The following is a 26,972-nucleotide window of genomic DNA, read 5'->3' as shown; positions in this document are numbered from 1 at the left end:
CAAGAATTGAAGATTGCAGGCCCAACTCCAATGAAAGTTTATTGCGATAATAAGGCAGCTATTTCTATTGCTCATAACCCTGTTCTACATGATAGAACGAAACATGTTGAAGTGGACAAGCACTTTATTAAAGAAAAAATTGACAGTGGTGAGATTGTATGCCCTATATTACCAAAAGTCAAGTAGCAGATGTCCTCACAAAGAGCCTACCTAAGAGACAGTTCGATGACATGGTGTGCAAGCTTGCTATGAATGACATATTCATGCCAGCTTGAGGGGGAGTGTTGAATATTAGCACAGAATCAATCAGATTTTGTGCTGTTTGACTTATTATAACTGGTTGTAAATACTAATTAATTGTAATTAGCTGTATTAGAATTAGAATTTAAAGGGAGAATAAGTAGCATTTATAGACAGAATAATTTGTTTTATTTTCTGGCTAGACTAGCACTCTGCCTACAGTCCCTTGTATTCTATAAATACCTCCTATGTACTGTTTTATATATCAATGAAATATAGAGCATATTTCCATAATATGATTAGTTTTATGAAAACTACGAATTAAAAACTACGTTTGATGGATTTAATATCATATCATATTGATGCACCTAACAGCGGATTATCATATCCTATTTCTCTATCACCAAACGAGTCCTTAACCCTAGTTCAAACTATTTAGCTTTCCAACCAACAAGTATCAAATTAAAAGTGATCTGATTTGTTAAGAGTTATGTTTGATAGACCACCCAAGCTGGCATCCCTCTCCATACACACCCTTAGCTGGCAACATTTTTTTGACTAAAGTCAAAATAACAATATAAAAAGAAAAGAAAAAATAAATAAAAGAAAATGAAAATGAAACAAGCACACGTGGTCTTTCTACCCTGTGTTGTTACTCTTCCATGAAACAACAAAACTCTCTCTCCTCTGTGACGTTCATCTTCCTCCAAGAAGAAGAAGAAGAAGATAATAGTTTGAATGAGAGACAGGGATGAATGTTATTATTTTTTTGAGGGATAAATGTTATTATTGTTCGCTTTGTTTGGATTTTGGTCTCACAAATCTAGAGAAATAGAGACGTCGGCGGTGGTGAGAGGACTATGGCGGGATGGGTTGGACAGAATGGTAAAGTGGACGGACGAGAGAGGGAAAGTCAGATCCGAGTTTTAGGAGGAGGAAAGTGGTGGACGACGGATGATCTGGGGGTGCGGCGGAGAATGGTTAGGTGGAGGATGGTGGTGAATGTGGTGGATCGATAGCATGAGAAGGATTAAGACAAAGATTGGGACGTTCTATCGCTGTCGCCGCCGCAAGAAACGGAATAGTGGCGGTGGAGGGATGGAGAGAAGAGAGGAAAGAGATGTTGAAGGAAGATAGAAAGTTTCAGGATTTTTGACAAAATTACCCCTCATTTTTAGCAAATAGACAAAATTGCCCCATGCCACATAAGGGGTGTAGAATGGTGTTTGCCACATTAGTGTGTATATCTATCATCACTCTTTGTTAAAACCATGTAACAAATGTATCAAATTAATGAGACATCTCTTCAGCTAAATAGATTCTATTCGTTGAAATTAACAGGATCCGGTAAACCTTTTTAAGGCAATTATTTCCTGTAATAAAATAATAATAAAGGTAATTGTTGTATATAATATTGGGGAAGACTGTCCAAATACTAGTTCTAAATTGAGTACAACTATCCAAACAAATGAAACAAAACAGTGGATATGCAACTGACCTCGAATGATATAATTACATAAACATTAAAATAAAAAAACATGGCGGTCAGGCTATCTACAAACAGTGAATCCAAACATGCATTAAGCAAAACACTTAAGACCACATAAATCAATAAAAAAGCATCTTTAGCACACAATAAGATCAAATAAAAATGAAGTTCTAATGCAAGCATAATTAAACAGTCTTCCAATCATACTTCATCAATCTTCAAATGCTCAGGCACCTTAAATCCCTTCCTAAGCCTCGAAAGCATACATGTACATGTTATCTTAATAACAGTCACACATCTTTTGCAGATTACTAGTCATGGTTGCTGAAAAGAACAGGTTTTGCCGGTTTTCTGGTAAGCACTGGAAGATCACTTTCAACTCCTCCTGAAAACCAACATCCAAGAGTTGGTCTGCTTCATCCAAGACAAGAAACTGCAGAAGCAAGTGTCAGTCAGGTACAGCATAATCATATTAACGTTCGTTTAATCTATCTAGAATGTTTTCTTCATAAAAATTTATAGGAATACTTAATCATACCGGTACAGTATCCAATCCAATTTTGAGCAGAAACAAAATATTCACCAAATTCATCATTATCATTATTACCTTAGTGGCAGCGAAAATAGGAGCGATTTCAGGATTATCCTGAAGCAAAATTTTGAGCCTCTCTGGAGTGGCGATAACAAGGTTAGGCCTGGCTACCAATTGTTTTGCCTGAATACGTTTGTCTAAACCACCCACAACCACCGTAAGGATGAGGCGGAGCGAGGACCCAAGGATCCAAAACTGGTGAGCCAGCTGAACCGCAAGCTCGCGGGTGGGCGTCAGTACAAGAGCAAACACACCAAAAGGAGTCTCACCGAGGCGTTGAAGAATAGGAAGCGCAAAAGCTGCTGTTTTACCACTACCAGTTTTATCAATTCCAATTACATGACGGCCTTCTAGAACCTTTGGAATGCAGTGTCGTTGCACGGGCCGCGGAGATTGCATCCCGAGTTTATCGCAACCCCGCACCATCCATTCCGAGAGTCCTAGATCTGAAAACGACATGTGTTTGTCGTTTCCAGCGTTATCACAGTCCGTTGTATTACAATAGCTAGCTGCTGAGAAAAAATAATTAAGAGGCATAATAAAAGATAAAAGAAGTAAGCTGTTACGGTTGACCAGGAAGGAAGAAAGGGAAAGGAGAGAGTGCGACTCACTGGTTATGGGAGAAATCCATGTGCGGCTGCCAGGTTTAGAATCCATTTCACAGAGTTCTACAGTCGGGGACTGAAAACAATGACAATTTTAAAATTATAAATAAAAACTGAACATAGTCACTTTTGGCTATTTCCCAAAATTGAATCCAAACACTAAGACCACATAAATCAATGGAAATGTGGTAATGCAAACATAATTAAACAGTGTTGGAATCATACTTGATCAATCTTCAAATGCTCAAGCAACTTCAGCCCTTCACAAGCCTCGAAGGCATACATGTTATCTCGATAACGGTCATACATCATCTTTTTCAGATTACTAGTCATGGTTTCTGAAAAGAAGAGGTTTTGCCGGTTTTCTGGTAAGCACTGGACGATAACATTCAATTCATCCCGAAAACCAACATCCAAAAGTTGGTCTGCTTCGTCCAAAACAAGAAACTGCAGAAACAAGTGTAACCATAATAAAGTTAATGTTTTAAAACACCAAATTCATGAATATCATTATTACCTTAGTGGTAGCGAAAATAGTAGCGATTTCAGGATTATCCAGAAGCAAAACTCTGAGCCTCTCTGGAGTGGCGATAACAAGGTGAGGACTGGCTACCAATTATTTTGCCTGTGTAGGACTGTCATAATCACCCACAACAACCGTAAGGCTGGGGAGGAGCGAGGACCCAAGGGCCAAAAACTGGTCTGCCAGCTGAATCGCAAGCTCGCGCGTGGGCGTCAGCACGAGAGCAAACACATACACACCGAAAGGTTTCGGATGCTCGGCGAGGCGTTGAAGAATGGGAAGCGCAAAAGCTGCCGTTTTACCACTACCAGTCTCATCGATTCCAACCACATCACGGCCTTCTAGAACCTTAGGAATGCAGTGTTGTTGCACGCGCCGCGGTGTTTGCATCCCGAGCTTCTTGCAATTCTGCACCGTCCATTCCGAGAGTCCGAGATCGGAAAAAGACATGGCAGAGAATAAAATTATGTAAGTGGCAGGATGAATAATAAATAATAAAAGGAGAAGGAAGCTGCTACGGTTGCATGGAAGGAAGAATATAATTCTAGGGTTTATCAAGTACTCTACTCTATATACACGAAAGAGAACAGGGAAGGGGTTTTAATCACAACCGTTAATTTTGATCACATTAATTTTTTTGTTTTTAGGGAAGATTTCTATTAATATTAAATTTCCCTTTCAAAAAACTAAGTATTTTAAATTTTATTAACTTAATATTTTTTTGACTTTGTCACATTAATATATATTTTCAAAAAATTCATTTTATATTTAATCTCATTTAAATGACAAAGGACGAAAGTTTTACCTTATCATCTATTTAATTATCAATATTCAATATTATATGTAAAGAAAATAACATTTTTTTTTTTCCTCTTATCAACTTTCAATACAAATAACACTTATAACAAATAAGATAAGAGTAGATTCAAATATTAAAATAAAAGTGTAACAAACACGATATAAGTATATATATTTTCAACATTTTTTTTTCCTTTTATCCTTTAAGAAACATAACAAACTAGACGAGTTTATCTATACATACTTTCTCGTTGACCTAATTATGTCCTTAAACAACTTTTTCTATAATAAAAATTATTGTTGGTGTCATTGAAAAAAAATATGAATTTAGATTATACTTAAAAATAAGAAGTTAGATTATTACCTTAGGCAACAAATGAAATTCTACAAGATGGCCACACTAAGAAAGACATTATGTGTCATCCTAGAAAAGTGTGTAACATTTGAGAGGGTATCTCAAGCACCATTATTGGATAATCTCAGTCACAGGGACCGAACGTCCAATTTTGATGAACTAAGATAACATCATTGTGTCATCTTATTTACCCCTAATCTCCTTTGTCTGATTGTCTAGAAGCAATTACTTTCATCCAAATTCATTTTGATATATACTTCAGATGATCAAATATGAATCTCTTCTCAAGAGTTGAGAAGCAATCAAAATTTCGAAGGATTACAATTCAAAACCACTTTCTTATGACTAATATTTGTACTTCAGTGCAAAACAATTTTTTCCCTATCAAAGCCTTAGACATCTCCACTTTGAAAGAATGGAATGAAGTATTAGGTTTTGAGCAGAGGCATAATACACTAGAAGACCATCATATTGAATTTTGAGCAATACTATAAGTGGAACGAACACCGCATGTTCACCAAAAATCATAAAGCATTAACTGTATGAACTTTCTTACTCATTTGGGTATGCTCCCTCTCAAGAAGATTTTTGATCCAAGTATACTTGAACTGCTTTTGACACTCAACATCAGTGGGTGTGCCACCTAACCACCACTGTTAGGATATCATTGATAGAAGGAGTCATGCACCTTTATATATATATATATGGGTTTTAGCACTTATATGTTGATTAATATCCATTTTTTCATTCAATGTGGACTTCAAACTTACTTGACACACCCACGTAAAGCTCATAGAGAAAATAACAAAGGTAACACTAATACATTGGCTTCAGACAGGGCTTGATGTTCTAAACCACCCTCAAGTTTTCTTATATGTAATATTGATACGTCTTTTTCTACACATCATATCATAATATTACTGTATTGTTTTATGTTTGAGGTATGGTGACCCTAAGCATGGGCAGAGTGGGGGATTGTAACATCCAAGGCGGACGAGGACGGGGAGTGGTCGCCGGTGCACAAGGCACGCCAATGAGTGGCTTCTGACAGCTTCTAGAGGAACCGAATCACATCGAAATGAGAGGGATCCTGAGGCCGTGTAGGTATGAGACTACATGGTTGAAGGAAGACTTATAAGAATTGTTTGGTACTACCTATATCAACAAGATGTGTCTTTGTTTGGTAGCCCATTCCATAAGAACTCCACAGTTAAGCGTGTTTGACTTGGAGTAGTCTTTGGATGGGTGACTTACCGGGAAACTCCAGAAAGTTTGTTTCCCAGTAAGTGTACGAGTGAGGATAAAATACGCTGAAAAAACTCGTGTTGATTTGTAGGATCAGTCGGCAATGCTTTAAGTCGTCTGGAATGTTACAGGGACTGCCCAATGCCCCATATTTTTAGGGGAAACAAAACTAGTATTTACTTTATAGTTACTAATATATATACATGCATTTTTTTTTACTCACTTTAATTAATTCCATGGAAGATAATTTTTTAAAGAACCATGATTATGAAAGTTTCTTTAATAATTTTGCAACAAAAAATGTAAGAAGAAGAACATTCAAATAATTAAAAGGACATCACTTTATTGGTTCGTCCAAGGTACGCAATTTGTTAGATTCTACCATAGTATGAGGAATGAGTATTGTCCGTTTATAGCAACAAAGAGCATCCACATGGTAGGGTCTTGACCATTTAAGACCTGATACCTAATAGGTACCTCCAATGTGGAAAAAGAAATTGAGGGTCTCTTAAGACTCAGGGTCTTACTTAAGACCCCAATTTTAAGTGGACCCCACACCACTTTTCAATAAAATAATTATTATTTGAGTTGCTTTTGTTTCTTTTCATTAATAAATTAATAGTTATTGGTGGGACCTATTTAGACATTTTGATAGAGGATCTTCATTGGAGTGGTTGAGTACCTATTAGATACTATGATTAAAAAATAGGCTTAGTTGCATTTTTGGACCCCTATCTTTCCAAAAGTTGCGGTTATGGACCCCTAACTAATTTAAATACAAAACAGCCCCGTATGTTTTAAATACAAAGAATTAAAAATTAATTTAATAATAATATTAAATTAACAATTTTTAATTTTTAAATGTTTTAAACATTAATTGATATAAACTTTATTATGAATTAAAAATGTCCTTTTATGTAATTTTACATCTATCAGCTAATTGAACCGCTAATTTTACCAAACACTTCAAGTAGCTTGTCAGCTACTAGTCATCAGCTATAAGCCATCATCTATAAGCTATCAGCTAACTTATCAGCCATCCACTATTTTTACCAAACAGAGCCAACTACAATAACATTCATAATATTTTTTTTCTTTTACGATGATAATTGAATTTAATTAATATATTCTGTTATTTTACACATCCATTTAATGGTTTTTTATTTGAAATAACATATATTTAATGTTGAGCTGTTACGTAAATTGATAAATATGAGATACACACTTGTTAAAAAAATAATGAGATACAAATTATAAGCATTTTTTTTGTTGTATATCTTCTTTTTTTAGGAGATTCTTTTTGTTTAGTAGTATTTTATATGAGATTCTATCGTACATGTATTACAGAGAGAGAAAGATTACATGAGGTTTGAGCTGACTTTTTACTTTTATATTCTACCCTTTATTTAAACTATTTTAATTACTATTTTATCATTTAATAATATTAATTATATTATTTAATGAAAAAAAGTCATATCCCATCAAAATAGAAATATCTTGCTACAATAGAACAAAATTATACACTATAAAAAGATCTTATCTTCCAAATATATTTTACCATATTATATATTTTTATTTGACAATTTTATCATAGTATATATGTTAGATTTTTTTTTTCAAATCGGCAAATATTATTGAAACCAATCTCTAACAAGACGCAAAGAGCGGTAAACAAACTATGAAATGCTGCATATATGTTACAATTTTATCCTAATATATATGTTAGAATTGATATCTCTTTTTATGTAAAATAACCGCTGTTGCTCCTACTACTGCTACTATTATTCAACCAACCTTTCTCTAAAAAAAAGAGTTTATTTAACCAAACTTATATCAAAGTAATTCACACAATTAAAATACTCAATACCACTATACATTTATAAAAGGAAATTGTATAAATGATTTACAATGCTTAGTTGCTTTGGACAATGATCTATACTTTATGCTACATACATGTCTACTTTGTTCGGTACAACATTTTGTAAGAATCAACTAAATATCTTATGCTTCATTACCTGAACAAAAATAAGAGACTATATGCTCCTAGCTCAATATATTTTTCAACATAAGTGAAATTTTATTAATGAATGTCTTCCTACAACATCATCGTAAGAAGACTCTACCCACCTTCTAGACATGGTTGTAAAAACTGATACAACTAGACTTAAAAACTTACAAATACAGAAGTTGATAATAATACAAGCTCTAATACATTAATACAACTCTAAACATACTAATACACCACATAGAAACAACCTACTAATAAATACACCAAAACAACGCATAGCATTCTAAGACACAAGACACACATAAAGTAGACCCATAATCAGCAAAGCTTCTCCAGCCATCAAACCAGCAGAATCTAATAGCATGATCGATTCAATGCAGCAACAAATAAAAATTATCCTGATATCATGAAACCACATATCATATAAGCCTCCTAAACAGCCACTACACGCCTACTCCCTATACTTGTTTCCTATTATACAATGATACTCCTCCATCAAAGGAATTAGAAATTTTCATAATCAAACTTAGGCCAATTATATAAGCAAGCAATATGCAAAATCCAAATCAGCTCATCAATTTTTCCAACACTTCCCCATGTTAATTTTTAAATAGTCCATAGCAGCACATCACAATTCGCAGCAACCTTGAAACACATCAGATCAAAAATAATTTGTCCAGTACTCCAGGCTTGCTTAGACAATCAAAACACAAATCGATCTTGCTATCATCCGTGGGATGATAAATTAGAATCAGTACCTCATTAGGTCCCTTCCTATTGCACTCTTGTCACCACAAAATACCTCTCCGTGAAACACATTGATACAGCTGACACCCTCCGAATCCAATCCTTGCATATCAGATTGCTACAAACTGTTTCAATTTTCTACCTTCCATATTTGATCCTTGCTATGTATTGAAGCCTAAGCTATTCTACTGTAACTGGATTTTCTCATTTATGAAAGTTAGTTACAAGAGCTGGAGGCACTAAAGCTTATATCAAGTGCCATCGGCTAGTGACAGCTGGATAACTAGCTCCCTGACCATCTCTAATATCTTATCTTTAGCTATTGTGACTTGGCTAACAAGCCTAATATCCTTACTTTACACCCCCCCCAAGATCCTGGTAGCTGCCTCGACAAAGTCGGAGCAGTTTCATCACTAATATAAAAAGCAAAATTAGCGAGGGAAATTAATGACGGAAAAAATGAAATTCCTCACAAATTCCATAGTCGCAAAATTTAGTGACGGAATTAGAGAGGGATTTCACGTTTTCCCTCACTAATTTTTGTTTTTTTAGTAGTGCATTGAGCTTGGGCCTTAAGAGTAAACTTAGAATTGGAAACAGGCTTTGGTTTGTTTGCCTGCCCACTGATCATCAACAAGTATATGTTGAACAGTTAGGTGCTTTTGTAGGACCTTTTCTTGAACAAGAAGACGTCAATCTCCATGTGCTTAGTCCTTGCATGGAGAATGGGATTATGTGTTAGAGAACCGCTGATTGATTGTCACAAAAGATTGAAGGAGGAGGTGAAGTGAACACTGTATGCACCCAAAGCAATTCAACACCGACATAAGCTAAGCTGTGATATTCAGTATTACTTGACCTGGAAATAACTGGTTGCTTGCATGCCACCAAAAAATCAAATTGGGCCCAAAATAAGTTGCAGCACCATTGGTTGAGCACCTGTCATCAGGGTCAATTGCCCAGTCAACATCACAAAGGGTCTGAGAGATGGTTGTCTGTTAACTAGGGCAAGAGTGGCACAAAGGCCAAGATGCATAGTGCCTTTCAGATAGTGTATGATGCGTTTGACTGCCATCCGATGAGAATCCAAGCGATTGGCCATGAACTGGCAAACCTTATTGACTGCTAAGGAAATTTCAGGACATGTGATGTGATGGTTGCATTTTAAAGGGCACCAGCCACAAATCTAAACATGAAAGGAAATTCCAACCCCTCTCTCTTCTGCAAATCACGTTCCAAGGTCTCTTTCAGCAACTCACCTTCAACCTCTCACTCTTCAAACGTCACATTTTAATCTCTCCTTCAACATTCATCTTTATCAGTTCTTTGGTTTCAACCTTCCATTTCATTCGTTGCAATCGTGCTCTCTCCAACTATCTTTGCCTCCAACCTCGTCTCCAATCATATATATTTTTCTTCGTCTTTTCCTCTTTGCTTTACTGATATTTCATCCTTGTTTCAATGAATTCTATATATTGTGGTTTTGATGAAATTGATTCCCTTTTATGGATGAAATAGAAAGTTGTTCTTATTTTTGATTTATTTTGTTTTGATGACAGATGATAAATTTTCAAGCTTTGGAAATAATAGTATCATTGTATGCTTGTATTACAAGTTTGATAAATAATTAGGGGAGGAAGTAATTGAAACTCTTGTGTATGATGTTATCATGGGATGCTTAGTTATTGTGAGACAGTAGTTTCAGCGTTTCTTTAGGGTTTGTTGCAATTGTAGTGGCTTTGTTTCATTCTGTCTGTGTTTTTATGTTTGGAGGGAGGGAAGTTATTGATTTTTTGGCTGATTTCACACTAGAGCATGTTGAGAAGCTTGCAAAATTTCTACAGGTTTGGGAGTAATGGAGCTTGCAGGTTTGTGAGTTAGGTTAGCTTTCTGCGGATGAAAAAGTGATTTTGTGATGGAGTGACTAAGTGAAAACATTTTTTTCCTAAAAAAATGTATTTCTTTCATAAAGATGATTTTATCGTTTAAATATAATATACATCTTATCTGCTTATCAAATATGTGTGTGTGTGTGTAACAAACATATGAAAAGACAAAATAATGCTATCCCAAACACTTGATATGATAAGTTTGTATCCTATTATCACTATCCTATCGTATTTTTATCCGGCTTTTTATCCTATCTTCCACATCAAACGGACCCTAAAAGCTATGCAACACATTTGACTATTTGAATCACTCAGCAAAAAATCACATTATATTTCCCCAAAAGCATCTAAACTACCGCCTATCAACTAATTTTGTGTTTGTGCATGAATTATTTCTCATATTCAAAGTCCTCCGGGAACACTTGCTGTCAGGTGACGGTGCCCTCAGAAAAGGATTTGAACTTGACCTTTCACTGCTGTTGCTCATATATTTGCATGTAAGTTTCTGAAAGCGCAACCAAATGAGGGAGTGTTTCTGACACGTGCAAATCCTGCATCTCATACCTAAAAAATCAAGGAGTTAGAACTTAAAATTGTTAAAACACCCATTCAAATTTATATATTTTTATACTATTTAAAAAATATATAATTTACCATAGTTCATCTGATTTTCGTTGCACAAACGCCCTATAAGATCCTTCACCAGGTTTGCCATCATGAACAATATTTGCAATCAAATCATATTTAGTGTGCAATTTCTCATTTACTTTTGGTGTTGGCAAGGGAATGTAATCCTTCAATTCCAGGTTCTTCACAGGAAAGTTGACTTAAAACAAACAAAAAATCATAGAATTAGGGTTAACTTAGAAATAAGTAGGCTGATTTAAAATTGAACAAAAAAAGGTTTGTTTCAACATAAGTTCGCACCTAAAGTAGGATTCTTTTCCACAAAAAAATTATTCTTAGTAAATCGCCGCATGTGAAGAATCATATACTTAGGCAATCTGGTAACACGATACTGCATCCTGGCTATATGAGGACGGACCACCTCAGTGATAGTCTCACCGTCAAACTTTAGTATGTTAAGGAGTGGAACCTAGAAGCCAAACCTTATCAGCAAGCAAGAGAGAGATACATAAAACCTCAATATGCAAAACTAAAATGAACCGAAAACTGAAAAACAAAAAATAGGAGAAACTTCATCATAGAATTGTAAAATGAACTTAATGTCCTTGCTTCAGTAGGAATTCTACCATTTTTTCTTTGAGGCATTTACCACATAGCATTTTCGAGGCAGAGGGTTCAAACAACATATCTACTTAGGCTGCACTAAAATGCCAAATGGCCATGGAAAAATATTATGGAATGCAATTTGAATTTATAAACTTCCAGTGCTGACATAGCACTGCTTAATGCTTATAAGTAAAGTAATCATTGACATTGACATGGTATTTGCAAAAATTTAAATGGATGCAACAAAACAAACCAAGTAAGTCATGACTATGCTCAAGTCTATATTAAAATGAATGCCTTAGATTAAATCCCAAATAGAGTGAGTCATGTGGACTGCTGTTTCTCATTCTCAATTTTAATCTGAGCCATTCATTTTAACCTAAGGGTTGATATTAAACCCTCTCACTCTCACATAAGACACCCCTTTCTCACAAGATATGCTCCCTATATATATTAGATTTACAACTTCTTTTTTTTGTTCATATCCAAAATTTTACAATTTATACATGTATGATATATCCATAGGATATGATAGACAAAATAACAAGAATCAAGCTTCAATCTAGGGTCACCCCAACCCAAAATACATTGGCTACAACATTTAAAAACGGGGTGGGGCAGGGTATTGCTTCCACGCCCTTGATACGGGTTAGAAGATGGAAAAATAAACGAAAACAGTATTGTCAAATAGCTGCGCAATAGTGTAGCGGAATTTGAACAAATCAATATTGTTCCACAACATGCTAGCTATTTTGTAAGAAGTGTTGTCAAATAGCGGTGTTATGTCACGATTCAAACAAACTGCTATTTTCAACTATTCGCAATTGACACCATAATAAAATAAAGTAATATCGAATTACAATTGTTTATTGAGATGAGATTAAATTTAACATATATAAAGAACAATAAATGTGAATAGATTTTCATGTATCCAAGGATTTGAGACTCCTTGTCATGTCTATATGTAACAAGCAAAATAATATTGAGTGAAGAAGTACCTGGGGTATTATATTTTTCTCCATCACATCCTGAGGTGGCGGCAAATCCAGTCCTAACATTAGAAATGTTTCTTTGGCGGATGCATATTGCTCAGCTCCCCTGTCTGATTGGTCCTCCATATTTTCTTTCTCATCAATGATCCTTTTGTTAGGAATCACTTTAACAACCTCAAGTTCACCCTGCAAGCATTGTAAATTTAATACAAAAAACATAACTGAAAGCGACTAGTTGCAACCAGCTAGAATATATCGATAAAAAAGAAAACATAAATTAGTGAAAAAAATTAACCTGAAAACACTCATAAATGATGCTCGTATTCTTTTCCGATTGTTTAAGATCAGCATGCAGTGTATCAAGAAGCCATAACATGAACTTAGCTGGGTCAGACTGCGCACCTATCCGAAACTGGTTTTTACTAGCTTCCATCACTGCTTGAAGAAACTCATGGGGGCTGACCTGTTGATATGCATATTAACGATAGCATACAAAGTTTTAATACACACACACACACACACAAACCAATGGCAGCATCAGAAACAAACCTGTCCTTTAAAATTTTGTGCATGCCAGATCTTCCTAGTGAGTTCACCAAATCCGTGAACAAGTTGAGATTTGCAGTGTTGATAGTTTTCAGGGATAAGAAAAAAATTCCTCAACAGGGTAACTCTCATTAAGGATTGAATTGTTACATTCACAAAATCAGTCTCCTTGATATTATTAAGTCCAACCTGAAATTTTTTGATATGATGGATATAGATAAGTCATAAAGCACCAAACTTGAAAATACCAATAAAAAATAAGCAAAATTTCCGGAAGAAGAAATATACCATTCCCGGAAGGTAACTAGAACCATCAATTGCCCGAGACCACTGCTTATTTTTGTCAAGTTGTTCAAAATCTTTTGCAGTAAACCTGCACATAGATATATCCTAGTAGTTAATCTTTAGAATTAGTTGACATATTGACAAGGTAAAATGAGCAAGAAACGTAAATGATAATCCAAAAATTTCTTAATAAATGGTAGATCTTTAAAGGTTTCAATTTTATTATGAACCAAGGAGAAAAATTGATCTTTTTGGGTGACTGAAAGTGATCAAATGCATGATAAAGTAAGTGGGTAACTGAATTCATTGAGCAAAAAATTATGACACATTTGACGCAATGACCAAAATCTATAAAAACAACCGCTATTGTCGAATCAGTATATAATTAATAGAAAAAGTAACAATACAATGACCTAAGAAACAAGCATAAAATGATTATTCCTCATGAAAAAACATTTTTTCAGAACCTAAAATTGGATTCTATTTTTGAAAAATTTTGTGCAGCAAACAAACAAAGGCAGATGAACAAATTAGACGAACCTTGGGTTCAGGACATGCCAAATGTCATCTAACGAAGGATCATTAACTTCATAACCATCGGGAAGACAGTAGACTTTTTCAGTTAGGAGATTGATATAAACATGGTGTCCAGCTTCCAAGCTATGCGTATAGGCATGAGACCTTTTCCCTCTCCCTTGGTAATACTTACCACAAACCAAACACGCATACACATTAAATTTTGACAAAGAGACGGAACATGACCTCTCGAAGTCAAAATCCAAAACCTGCACACAAAACGATACAAAAATCAAATACATATGCAATCTAGTAAAGCATTTATCTACAATGGACCAACTGAATAAAATACCTGTCTATTAACAGTATCAAGATAAGGACACTCCTTCCGAACCTCCACCTCGCGACTACTTCTTTGCCTTTTCGATTCAAAATTAAGCCCTTCCTCGTCTACCCTATCGCCAGTTTCCCTTTCCCTTGTCGATGCCATGTTCTTTGCTAAAACACTTTCGAATCAGCAACAAATACAACAATCAAAGAGATTATTCTATAAAAAAACAATAGTGTGCAAAAAGAAAAGGAATGCAGAGATGATCGTTTTGTTTAGGAACTGAGTCGTAAGTAATATATGCAAAAAGAGTATATATGACACGAATAAACGAGTTACATATATTATATAACTAAGTAATCTTCTAACAAAAAAAATACAGAGAGCAAATAGCATACGAAATCAGAGTGCAAGGTAGATGAAAACGAAAATAAAAATCAAAGAGAACTTACGAAGGAGATGAAGAGAGACGAGAAGCAGGGAAAGCGGGAAAACGATGCGCGACGTGATAGTGTCTCTGAGAGGAACGGATTTGTATATTTGAACAAAGTCTAAAGTGAGAAAACAAGGGTTATTCCCTTTGTTATAGTTTTTTTTGGCTTAAGTGTTTAATTCGTGCACTTTCATCCAATTTTGATTTTGATCCCTGCGCTATTTTTTGTTTGGTATTGATCTCTGCACTTTGTAAAAATTTTGGTTTTAGTCCTTCTGATAAGCATCTATTTAAAAAAAAAAACTAACGGTATGCCACGTGGCACACAAAACGACAAAATTTTATAATTGAATTAAAAAAAAAAATTAATGAGTTTTTTATTATTTTATTAGATATTTAAAATAAAAAACAAAAAGAACATGAGAAAAAAAAAAAAAAAGAAGAAAACACGGTTCTTCAATAGCAGTGTCATTTGCAATAAGTTCCTCCAAAGACTTCATTTCGTTTAAACCTTCTGAAAAATTATGGAGCATTGAGCAGCCAGAAACATTCAGAATTAAGAGGGACCTCAATTCACTTTTTTTTTTTTTTTGAGGGATTCAATTCACTTATTGTATCTGGAAGATAAACAAGGTTCTTGTAATTTTCTATATCTGGTTAAGAAGGGATACAAGAAATCCAAGTGAAGATGGAAGTTTTTTTATAGCAGTCTCCTCTAAAGAAAGTTTTGATAGATTTTCCATATTTTCATCAAACTCGAGAAGATGTTTAAATTCATAGCAACTAGAAAGACTTAAACCCTTCAAAGAACTAATTAAAAATCAATTAACCCTTTAGCATGCCACATGGCGTGCCATGATTGGTCCATGTGGGACACCGTTAGTTTTGGTTTTTTTTTTTAAAAGATACTTATTAGAAGGATTAAAACCAAAAGTTTTACAAAGTGCAGGGACTAATGCCAAACAAAAAAAAGCGCAGGGACCAAAGTTAAAATTGGGTGAAAGTGCAAGGACTAAACACACATTTAAGCCTAGTTTTTTTAAGGTAAAAATCTTTTTTTTTTTTTTTAATAATCACTTTTACCATATTTAAAAGTGATTATTTTAAAAAAAAAATTACCTTAAAAAAACTATAACAAAGGAATAATAATCCTTGTCTTCTCACTTTAGACTTTGCTCAACTAAATATACAAATTTGTTCCTTTCACGGACACTATCACGTATATTGTATATGTTTGTTACGGTTTTTTAAAAAAATTAGAATCTAAAAACTAAATTTTTTTTAACAATAACTTCTCAAAAAATAGATTTTTTTTAAGAGGAAAGAGAAAATAGGTTTCAAAAGATTAAACTAATTTTGTAATAACAAATCTTTTTTATATAGTTGTATCTAAACAAACTAAATTATTTTAAAAAAATAAGTGATTTTTTTATAATGGAAAACAAACGCAAAAATAAATATTGATTATTTTATAAAATCTCAAAAAAAAAAAAATCTAAATTATTCAAGATCAAAATCACTTTTATTTTAATTTGTATCAGACGGGTTCAAACTCATGAATTGGATCTTTGCATTATCTACCTTTAGTTTTAAAATTAATTATTGATATTATCCACTTTACACTCTAAAATGAATTGTTTACTTTAGAGAGGAGTTGGGTCTAAGAGGAACGATCTTCTAAATGGTGATTGGCCTATAGGCTGCTAAATTTTTTTTATCGAGATTGCAACTCCTGTCGCAATATTTATCGAGAGTTACGACACAATTATCTTTTTTTATTGGAGCGTGACCACCAATCGACTTACTTTAGAAGTTTAGGAATTATAAGATAAAATGTATATAAAGTCGTTATCATTGTTACATGCACCTCATTTGGCACTCCAAACTTGTAATCGTATATTTTAAATTTGTGCAAAAATTGGATGTACTTGCATATCTAACGCGATATTAAGTTTTTATAAACGGTTAAATGTTGGTGAGTAAATAGGCAACTATCCCTCCGAAATTGTAAGTTTCGTCAATTACCACCTGATATTAACAAAACTTCAATTACCCACTTAAAATTGCACAACGTTAATCAATTTACCCCTTCGTCAAATTATTCCGTTAATCAACATGACGTTTTTCAAATACCCCATGAAATTTTGCACTTATGTGCAAAATACCCCTTAAACTTGAAAATTTATATATTTTTTCTTATACTTGACTCGAAAGATGGCAGCATCCTTCAAAAGTCTATTTGTCTGCAGCACCACAATGCCCTTACCCAAATGCTTATTTGAATTCAGCTATTAATACTGATTTATTTGATTATGTTTGGGTTCAGTTTTATAATAATCCTCAATGTCGATACTCAAATGGAAACACTAACAATCTTGTTAGTGCTTGGAATCAATGCACTTCAAGTCAAGCTAAACAAATGTTTTTATGTGTTCCTGCAAATGCTGCTTCTGCTCCAAGTGGTGGTTTTATTCCTTCTGATGTTTTGATCTCTCAAGTTGTTCCAGCTACTAAGATTTCTCCTAAATATGGGGGAGATATGATTTGGGATAAATTCAATGTACAAAGTGGATACAGTAATGCTATTAAGGACATCAATCATGGATAGAGTGGGTCCTGTAAAGTAAATGGTTTGGTCATCAATATTTATTTGAGTAAATAAGCAATTACTCCTCAAAATTGATTGCCTTTAATATCTTTTGAGTTAAGGATAAGAAAGAAAAAAAAAAAAATTCAAGTTCAGTGGGCATTTTGCACATAAGTGCAAAACTTTATGGGGTATTTGCAAAACGTCATGTTGATTAACAAATGAATTTGAATGAGGGGGTAAATTGATTAACGTTGTGCAATTTCAAGGGAGTAATTGAAATTTTGTTAATATCAGGGGGTAATTGACGAAACTTACAATTTCGAAAGGTAATTGCCTATTTACTATATTTGTTTTTTAACCATGCAGAGAAAACGAATCTATGATCATCCCTCTCACTCTACCCAAATAGAAGTCATAAGCTTCTAATGCATGTTTCTCTAGACACTATCATACGTCAAATGCAAAAAAAAAAAAAAAAAAAAAAATCCTCTGATATCACTAGCACACGTTTATGTTGATCATATTCATGGTCAACCTCGTAGTTAAAAAATCACGTTCATGATCGACCTCATAGTTAAAAAAATCACGTCATGATCTGACTCATAAGTTTAACCACTTCAATTAAACTCTAAATCGGCTCTAAAAATTTTTATTTTTGCGGTGGCCGGGGTTTGAACATAAAGGGTGCGTTTGATTTGCTAAAAAATGAAGGACATGATAGAACAACTCTAGTTGTCCAGTGTTTGATTTGTAAAACTGTTTCAAGGTACAGGACAAACTGGAGGCAAGGGACAGGACAAAAACTCATATTTTTGTCCCTGACCACAGCACAACTTTTTGTCCCACGTACAAATTGTCTAAAATACCAAAATAACATTTTGTCCCTTAAAAATCGTATAAAACAAAAAATTACTCAATGCCATAAAAAATTTGTCATGTGTTGTTCTGTCTTGTGTTGTACTGTTCTGTCAAGTACTTGCTATTTTGCAAACCAAACACACCCAAGATCTCACATATATTATGCATTTTCTCAACCAATTGAGCTAAACTTGAAGACAAAATTTAATTTAATAGTATAATTTAATTTAATTAAACCAAAACCTCTACTCATACCTAAAAAACATCGTCTTAAATTTGGACTGACCTGAATGGGCCTAGAGCAGTGATAAGCCCGCAGAAGACAATTGAGAGACGCTCGCACACGCCACCAATATACTTTACCTCACAACTATCAAGGCACAAACACAATTCATTCCTCTCTCTCAGATCGCGCTTCTCTTCTGTAAGTAATCTTTTGATTTCGTTTCAATTTTTCTCATTAACAGATTTAATTTTCAGTTGCTTGCACTCAGATTACGTTTGATTGCATCTACTTGTGTTGTGATGCCCACAATTACGCCAGATTTCGTTTTACTTTTGTTTTATTTGAATCTACTTACTGTGTCAGATTCTCGTATTGTTTTGTTTCTAATTATTAATTGTGTTAGCTTATTAGTAGCATCACTGAAAAGTGTGTTCACAACACTTGGGGCCGTTTGGATTCGCTTATTTTTCAGCTTATGCAAATAAATTTGCATAAGCTTTTATGCTAATTCTTAAGTTCTCACTAACAAAAATTGTATCTTTCATAAACTACCACTACAAGCTTATGAATAATACATATAAGCTTATTTATTTACATAAACTCGAAAATAAACCAATTCAAACGGGCCCTAAGGGTGGGTTGGGTGCGTTTGATTCACCGAACAATAAGTACCTGATATAGCAGTACATGACATGACAGAACATTACAAGACACTATAAAACTGTACTGCAGAGAGAGAGATTATATTTTTTATGTTGGAAAATAAGAAGAATATTTTGGTATTTTTGATAGTTTGTGTGTTGGACAAAGAGTTGTCTCATGGTTAGTGAGGACAAGAGTTTATGTTTTTGTCCAGAGTATGAAGCATGGACATTCCTCGGATTGGGTGTGACACATGGCAGTGTCCGTGACGTGTCTGTGCTTCATCCAGACCCTTGCTACCTTTTTTGTGTAGACCCATGACCAATGTATGTTGAACAAAAAGTTGTACCATGGTTTAGTGAGGGATGAGAATTCATGTTTTTGTCTAGTTCCTTACTACCTATTTTGTCCAATTCCATGACCAATTTCTAAATCAAACAGGGTACAAAAAGGTTGTTGTCCAGTCCCCCGATTTTTAGCATTTGCAAATCAAATGCACCCTAATGATAGTCGACAATTGGAATCTCCACCATGGTTTGTTCAAGTGGCCTATATTCAACTCTTGAAACATTAGTTATCATATGATAGGTTGAGTTTAATTTTGATACGATAATGGTATACATTTTTTTAAACTACAAGTCACAATCACTCATACTTGTCACTTTAGAAGTAGTTATGATAAATCATAAATCAAATATTTTTTATGATCTGATGAATATGATTGTTTGACAGTGTTAAAAATATTTACATTGACAGTGCATTTGAATTAAACCAGTGATATAATATTGGTTAATTCTCAATGATGTGAATAGAATTGGACAGTGGTTGAGTGGATGAACCTTTGCTGGATTAGCAGTTGTATTGTTTTGTTTGATAACAAATTTTTTCTAGTGCATCTTGTTACTTTTGCAGCCTTCTAATGTTTAGGGAAATTTTTGTTTTCTTTTTTCAAATATTTTTTATGGAAAATGTTTTTTTATTTTTTCAGAAAGCATTTGAAATGGTTGATAGCAATCCTTCCTCTGGATCACCTGAAGAGACTCAAAATCCCAACCCAGATGGAAATGCACCTGCTGAAAGTGATCTTGCATTGGATAATCTAGCACAAAAAGTTCAAGAATCTCTATCTCTCGACCAAAGGCATAAATTTTGGGAAACTCAACCTGTTGGGCAGTTCAAGGATATAGGGAACCCCACTTTGCCAGAAGGTCCTATCGAACCTCCAACCCCCTTATCTGAGGTAAAACAGGAACCATACAACCTTCCTAACCTCTATGAATGGGTTACTTGTGACATTCATGACGAGCAGATGTGTGATGAGATATATACCCTTCTTGCTAATAATTATGTTGAAGATGACGAGAACATGTTTAGGTTCAACTATTCGAAGGAATTTCTGCGCTGGGCTCTGCAACCTCCGGGCTACTTCACGGCTTGGCATATTGGTGTCCGTGTTAAAACTTCCAAGAAGATGGTTGCCTTCATAACAGGTATCCCTGCACGAATTCGAGTTCGTGATGAGGTTGTTAATATGGCAGAAATTAACTTTTTGTGTGTCCACAAGAAGCTTCGAACAAAGAGGCTTGCTCCTGTCATGATCAAAGAGGTGACCAGAAGGGTGCACTTGGAGAATATATGGCAGGCTGCATACACAGCAGGAGTGATTCTTCCTACACCAGTAGCAACTTGCCAATACTGGCACAGATCTTTGAATCCCAAGAAACTAATTGATGTCGGTTTCTCTCGGCTCGGTGCTCGGATGACAATGAGTAGAACTATCAAACTTTACAAGCTACCAGAATCAACAGTCACACCAGGGTTTAGAAAGATGGAAATCCATGATGTTCCTGCGGTTACAAGGCTAATTAGGAATTATTTGAGCCAATTTATTGTTGCACCTGATTTTGACGAAAATGATGTGGAGCATTGGCTTCTTCCAAGGGAGAATGTTGTCGATAGTTATCTGGTTGAAAGTCCTGAAACTCACGAGGTCACCGACTTTTGTAGTTTTTACACACTTCCTTCTAGTATCCTTGGCAACCCAAATTACTCAACTTTGAAAGCAGCGTACTCATTTTACAATGTTTCAACAGCTACCCCTTTGCTTCAGCTGATGAATGATGCTCTCATTGTAGCGAAACAGAAGGATTATGATGTTTTCAACGCCTTGGATGTCATGCAAAATGAAAGCTTCTTGAAGGAACTGAAGTTTGGACCAGGTGATGGTAAACTTCATTATTATCTTTACAACTACCGAGTAAGGCATGCATTGAAGTCATCAGAGCTTGGGCTTGTGCTTCTGTAGTCCAAATTTTGGAGATTAATGGTATGGATGAATTCAAAATCATTATGATTGTGCTCATAGACTTTGTATGGTTGCATATGATGTTGCAATCCATTGCTAGACCTTGAGTTTTGCTTTATTTTTGAACAAACAAATTTTGATTTCCTTCTCAGAGGCAATTCTGGAGGGTCAGTGATGCATAAGTGGTTGAACTTGAGGATTCCAATTCCTGTTCTCTATTTTTGTTCATGCTGATAATGGTGATTGTCTTTTCAATTCAAGTGTTTGCTCTTTTATGTCATCGAAGTGAATGTCTTCTAACATTATTACATGTCTTGGATATCGATTAGATGATCCTTCACTCCTTTGAATGGAAACTCAAGATGATATTTGCTTATTTCAATTTGATTGTCTCAACTCATATCCAATTTTATTGTTCTCTCTTTATTGATTTATTCCAATTTGAATGAAGCTTGTTTTATGGTAAAAAAGAAAGATGATATGTACTAATTTGTTTACATTTAAATAAAATCTACAAACAAGTCCAAAAAAATCTGTAGAAAATCAAAATTATTGGATGCCTCTCAATCTCCTTTTTTAATTCCAAGGTCGGATCAGGTTAAGTTTTTTTTTTTTTTTAAATGAAGCGAACTGAGCTTAATCGCGAATGTAAACTTTAGTTCTTCTAATCTTCTTAATATGAGCTTAATCTGCTTATATTGAGTGCAACTTTGTGTTTGTGGAAAAAAATTGACAGCTTTAAGCACATAAAACTCTTTGTATTGAAACTCATTCATTCCAATCGAGTCTTTTCTTCAATAGAAAAATTTGAAGGGTAAAATTTTTCGACAAGATTAAAGTGATCGTCAACATTAAATGTCTTGAACGTACAATGAAAACCTATGATAGCATTAAACAAGTCTTTGTGCTCCTTTTCTCTGCCGTGACTCACAAACAAGTGTACATGATAATGATGCTCCTTTTTTCTGCTGTGATTTGTGAATCAGCAACAGTGCTTAAAAAAATACAAATTAGGTTACTGATAAATTAATCTGCATTTTTGTTTTATATATTTACTTGGTTAAAAGAGTTTTAATAGTAGAAACTTAAGTGTTTAGGCCGATTATATTGAGTCAAAAAGCATTAAACAATATCATACAAGTTCAAAAAAATAGAGACAAAAAAAAAAGGCTAAGCTTCATTAGGACGTTGTTTAAGAAACTAAACCGATTCCCTAAATAATATTCTTCGACAATTGTTAACATGACCCTAAAAAATGCATTTCCTTCAAAAAAAAAAATAACATGACCCTAAAAAATGCATTGGTAGTTGTACATCTAACACTTACATGCCGTTTAATTATACTTGCAATGTTTTTCTAATCATATTACATGATCAAGATGTATGATCATGCGATTTGATTATTTGGTTTCTTCTTTTATTTTTCTAGCTTTTACCCATTGTACCAAATAAAAAATCACATGTAACAAAAGATCACATGATCAACAACTTGCTATTGTACACAACAATTTTAAAAGAAAAAAACATGACAAATGATGTCTAGGTAGTCAATAAGTAGTATTAAACGATGACTAAATGGTCCCCGTGAGCTTAACTCAGTTGGTAAGGACATATGCAAGGTTTGTGTTTGAACCCCGGACACCACCAAAAAAACAATGATTAAATGGGAAACTCTAATTCAATTTTGGTCTTTAGGCTACATAAAATCTTGAAGGGATAATAACATTTTCCTCATCACTCATCTCACTTTGCAAATTAAAATCAAAGATACTACAGATCAGTCTTTGATAAAAATGTGTGATTCTACATTTGCTTTGCTTGCGAGCACTTGCTTCCACCATTAAAGGAAGCAACAAACATGATTAGGGGTGTCCCAAAAGAAATTGTGGACATGAAAGATGAACTTGAAAGTACTAAGCAGTTCCTCAAACGCCACATTGCTGAACCTTCGAAAGGCTCCATTTTACATGGATGAAGCTGACGTTGCAGGCTTTGAAGAGCCAAGAGAAATATTAATTGATTGGCTGGTAAGGGAAGAGCAGAGCGCACAGTCGTCTCCGTGGTGGCAGGGAAAAACTACTCTAACTAAGAAAGTTTTTGACAACAAGGTCGTTGAACACTTTGACAATCGTGTATGGATCACAGTATCACAATCATACAATATAGAAGGATTGCTAAGGGGCATGTTGGAGAAGTTTTTACAAACAAAAGGGAGATGATCCTCCTCAAAGTATTTCTCAAATGGAGCGAGAGTCGTCGTTAGTCGATGAAGTGAGAAATTACTTGCAGGAGAAAAGGTACCTTGTAGTGTTTGACGATGTATGGAACTTACATATATATAAAGGGATTTCATGATACAGTGGTAGTAAGGGTTTGTAGTGTGGATTGTAAATGATTGGCACTTCCCTCATTTTTGTTGTACGATGAAGATTTGAAGGAATTTTGTTACGATTTTTAAGATTTTCGAGTTCAACCCTAGCGCGCCGCGTTCACTTAGTCGTCGAATATTGTCATTAAAGTATGCAAAAATCTGTAATAGATAGATTTTAAGAGAGGTTTCCCGGTTTAGTTGATAGAAATTGAGTCTTATAGTCAAATAATTAGCTTAACTAGTTATTTCATTTTATGAACAAAATCTATTCTAACCTAGCTGAAACTTTTGGATTCTAAACATCTTCAGCTATCGTTTGTTCAATGTGAAATTCTTTAATTGACATATGAAACAAGGCAAGTTTCTTACTCACAATTACCGCTGAGAACACAACTGTACCATAACACATATTATTTTTCACTAATTGTAGCAAATAGTAGCTTTTTTTTTGGTGAAGGTGGCAAATAGTAGTTAGTTGTTGTACTGATCGGTCGTTATTTTTGACCCTTTTGCTAGACGTGTTTAATCACAGAATATGTATTGATAGGATGATTGAAGATAGGACATTGATTTATATTATGATTTTATATTTGAAATATGATATGCACATTCTTTTTAGTGTTAATTGTTTCTCTCATTTTGTTTGTTTTGATTGCACTTATGTGTTGAAATTAATTCAAAATTTGATGGATGAAGAATATTGTTGCTAAAAGTATTCTTGATTTTTTTCAAATATATTTTGTGCTTCTAGAAGATTGTTGATGAAAATATATTTATGAAGAGTAAATATATTTTTGTACCGTATGAAGGAAGATTTGATGCTGAAGGAAAAAAAAAAACGTATCTCAGCGTGATATTCGTTCCAAATTTATGAGTTATTTCTCTATAAATATTTATAGACCTTGTATAAGATTTAAACCTTGAGAGAGAGGTGGCAAAAACAAGGGTTTATAAGCCAACACTAAAACTAGGGTTTGTAGAGTTTGCTACAACAAACATTGGGGAGAAACACTATTAGAATTGAGTCTCTTGATCACGGCAAGAGATTGAGACTTCGAGTAGAATTAGGTTTGTAGACTATTTATTGTAACCTTTTGATATCTTTTTATAAAATTACTTATCATTACAGTGGAAGGAAGAGCTGCTCTCCCCCAAACTAGGTAAACCAATTTCGTGTGTTCTCTCTTTCTTTCTATCGTTGTTTCCTACTTTTGCTTGCGTATATAATTGTTATCCACGTTGTTTTGGTTGCTTGATTATTTTATTCCACATATCAAGTATTTTATTGGTGTGATTTTTAATGAATTCAAAGATTATGTAATAAAATATCGGGACAGACGTATATTTCATCATGTACCACTACCCGGAGAATATAGATTCATGTGCTGTCTGAAGAACCAGAAATCAGTTAGAAGATTAGCTTCATTCACAACAAAGCAGAAAGGTAATTCAGACATCTCTTTGTAAGTTCTTGTCGGTTTATTTGTTTATGACTTCATTTTTTAGTTACACGGCTATATCTTTTCTATAGCCTAAATATTTCATGCTTTAACTTGTTTTGCTTGATCCTTATCAAACAACTGAATTGTTCAAGAATTAACATCCAAATATGCAATTTCCAGTTGTATTAGTAGAATCTGATTCGAGTTTGGTTTATCACATGAATAAAGGACCGAAACTCAGCAATTCAAGAGTTGTATTATGTTCTTCGTGTAAAAGTTTTTTGTTCTTGTTTCGATAAAATTACATTTGTATATCTTGTCCTTTGTAGTTAAAAAGAAAATTAAATTACTACCCCGATGGATTAATAATTTAATAAGATTCCATTGATATGTTCATAACAAGCAATGCAGCATGCCACTTACATCTTTCCATTTATTTAGTTGAATTTTAGGTTATGCGCTTTTAAATTTTCGATATAGACTAATTGAATTTGTGGATTAGGCTATTTAGCTTGATTATCACTTATGCGTTGTTATAATTTTCGAACTTTTAGGGTTGTCATGGAACACCAATTATGGAAAAAGCCACAACCGAGATGCAGGTCACAAAATCATGCAACAAAGAAAAGGAAGATGAAGACACCAAATACAAAAGCAGCGGCATATGTCTGTTTTAAGGAGCAGTTTATTGAAACTCATACAAAGGACTTCAAATCTGAAGTAGTGGTCAATTCATCCAGGTAATACAATATACACAGTTATAAGCTTAAGTCACATCTGCTATATAATAAATAGAATGAATGTGATTCTAAAGGATTTATCTAAAGGTACTCAATTATGATTCAGATGAGCTATAAGCTCAATGACTATTTTATGGTTTTAATTTAGTAACTGTCCAAGTAGTCGTGATGAGAGCGAAGATGATAAGGAAAAAAAACTATGATTCTACAGCTTTAACGTCAAAAGTTGTAAGAAAAGTAGTTCATAGAGTTGCAGATACTGAAAGGAAAGACTCCAAGTCTAATTTTACAGTTGATATTGGAACCAACTCAGCCCCTCCACATGTGAAGACTAAAATTGAAGGCAAGCAAAAAATGGATGATTTGGAACTGACTCGGGTTAGAAAAAAAATATTTTTTGCAAACTTAAGAGGAGGATGATAATGATTTTTACCTAAACTATCATCCAAGTCAGATGATTGGATATGAAGGTTTTGTTGCTGCTTTTGAAATTCCTACAGTAAGTAATCATTCAACCATAAAATAATTAATTCAATTTAGAGTCTGACAATTGAAATTGTTTGCCTAATTTATGACATGATTCTTGTTTGACAGTGGATGCCAATTACATTCAGAATACCACCATCAATGAATTTAAATGATGTTTGTGCCTACATAGCTGCATATGTTTTTATGCTTGATACCGATGACTTGAATGAGTAAAACATATCCCAATGCATTTGGATATCATTTTTTTAGTTTTGTTTATATCAATTTAGCTGATGGTTCCATCAATTATGGAAAACCCTAAAGTCAGTTATGGCAAGGAGTTTTGTGGATCAGGAGGTAATTTGAATATGATACTAACTACTTAAAACATCACATTGTATTCTGATGGTATAGGTCTATAATTTTGACATTACAAAATGCAAGTTATTAATTTGGTTGTTTCGTGACAAAACTAGCTGAGGGAATCGTTATCCAAAACCAAAGGA

General features: G+C 34.1%; 2 protein-coding genes and 1 pseudogene across 4 annotated transcripts; 1 reads left to right on the top strand and 2 right to left on the bottom strand.

Annotated features, from left to right (window-relative positions):
- Positions 1-1,930: 1,930 nt before the first annotated feature.
- On the bottom strand, positions 1,931-3,966 carry LOC112421032 (ATP-dependent RNA helicase DBP10-like; annotated as a pseudogene).
- Positions 3,967-10,638: 6,672 nt separating this feature from the next.
- Positions 10,639-14,927, bottom strand: LOC25492882 (U4/U6.U5 tri-snRNP-associated protein 2). The gene is made up of 10 exons (XM_039833071.1): positions 14,844-14,927; positions 14,416-14,569; positions 14,088-14,332; positions 13,551-13,635; positions 13,266-13,451; positions 13,012-13,179; positions 12,723-12,902; positions 11,419-11,587; positions 11,146-11,317; positions 10,639-11,055 (listed from the first exon to the last, which is right to left on the bottom strand). Exons 2-10 carry the CDS (start codon positions 14,551-14,553, stop codon positions 10,962-10,964), a joined length of 1,437 nt encoding a protein of 478 aa, XP_039689005.1. The 5' UTR covers positions 14,554-14,569; positions 14,844-14,927; the 3' UTR covers positions 10,639-10,961.
- Positions 14,928-18,540: 3,613 nt separating this feature from the next.
- LOC25492880 (glycylpeptide N-tetradecanoyltransferase 1) lies at positions 18,541-21,841 on the top strand. 3 transcript variants are annotated; one of them, XM_013601155.3, is made up of 4 exons: positions 18,578-18,696; positions 19,582-19,674; positions 20,129-21,466; positions 21,598-21,841. In XM_013601155.3, exons 2-3 carry the CDS (start codon positions 19,672-19,674, stop codon positions 21,443-21,445), a joined length of 1,320 nt encoding a protein of 439 aa, XP_013456609.1. In that variant the 5' UTR covers positions 18,578-18,696; positions 19,582-19,671; the 3' UTR covers positions 21,446-21,466; positions 21,598-21,841. The 3 variants fall into 3 exon arrangements, with proteins under 3 accessions (XP_013456610.1, XP_013456609.1, XP_039689237.1); XM_039833303.1 differs by having other exon boundaries at positions 20,129-21,827; XM_013601156.3 differs by lacking the exon at positions 19,582-19,674 and having other exon boundaries at positions 18,541-18,696; positions 20,129-21,827.
- Positions 21,842-26,972: the final 5,131 nt, after the last annotated feature.

Source organism: Medicago truncatula, chromosome 4, assembly GCF_003473485.1.
Source record: "Medicago truncatula cultivar Jemalong A17 chromosome 4, MtrunA17r5.0-ANR, whole genome shotgun sequence".
In the NCBI taxonomy this organism is placed as follows: Eukaryota; Viridiplantae; Streptophyta; class Magnoliopsida; order Fabales; family Fabaceae; genus Medicago; species Medicago truncatula.
The sequence above is the reverse complement of the archived record's forward strand: the minus strand, read 5'-3'. Positions and strand labels throughout refer to the sequence as shown.

Coding starts and splice junctions, on each gene's coding strand:
- LOC25492882 (XM_039833071.1), bottom strand. CDS start 14,553: ATGGCATCGACAAGGGAAAGGGAAACTGGCGATAGGGTAGACGAGGAA. Junction 13,452..13,550: donor CTAGTTACCTTCCGGGAATG/GTATATTTCTTC, acceptor AAAAAATTTCAG/GTTGGACTTAATAATATCAA. Junction 13,180..13,265: donor CACAAAATTTTAAAGGACAG/GTTTGTTTCTGA, acceptor GCATATCAACAG/GTCAGCCCCCATGAGTTTCT.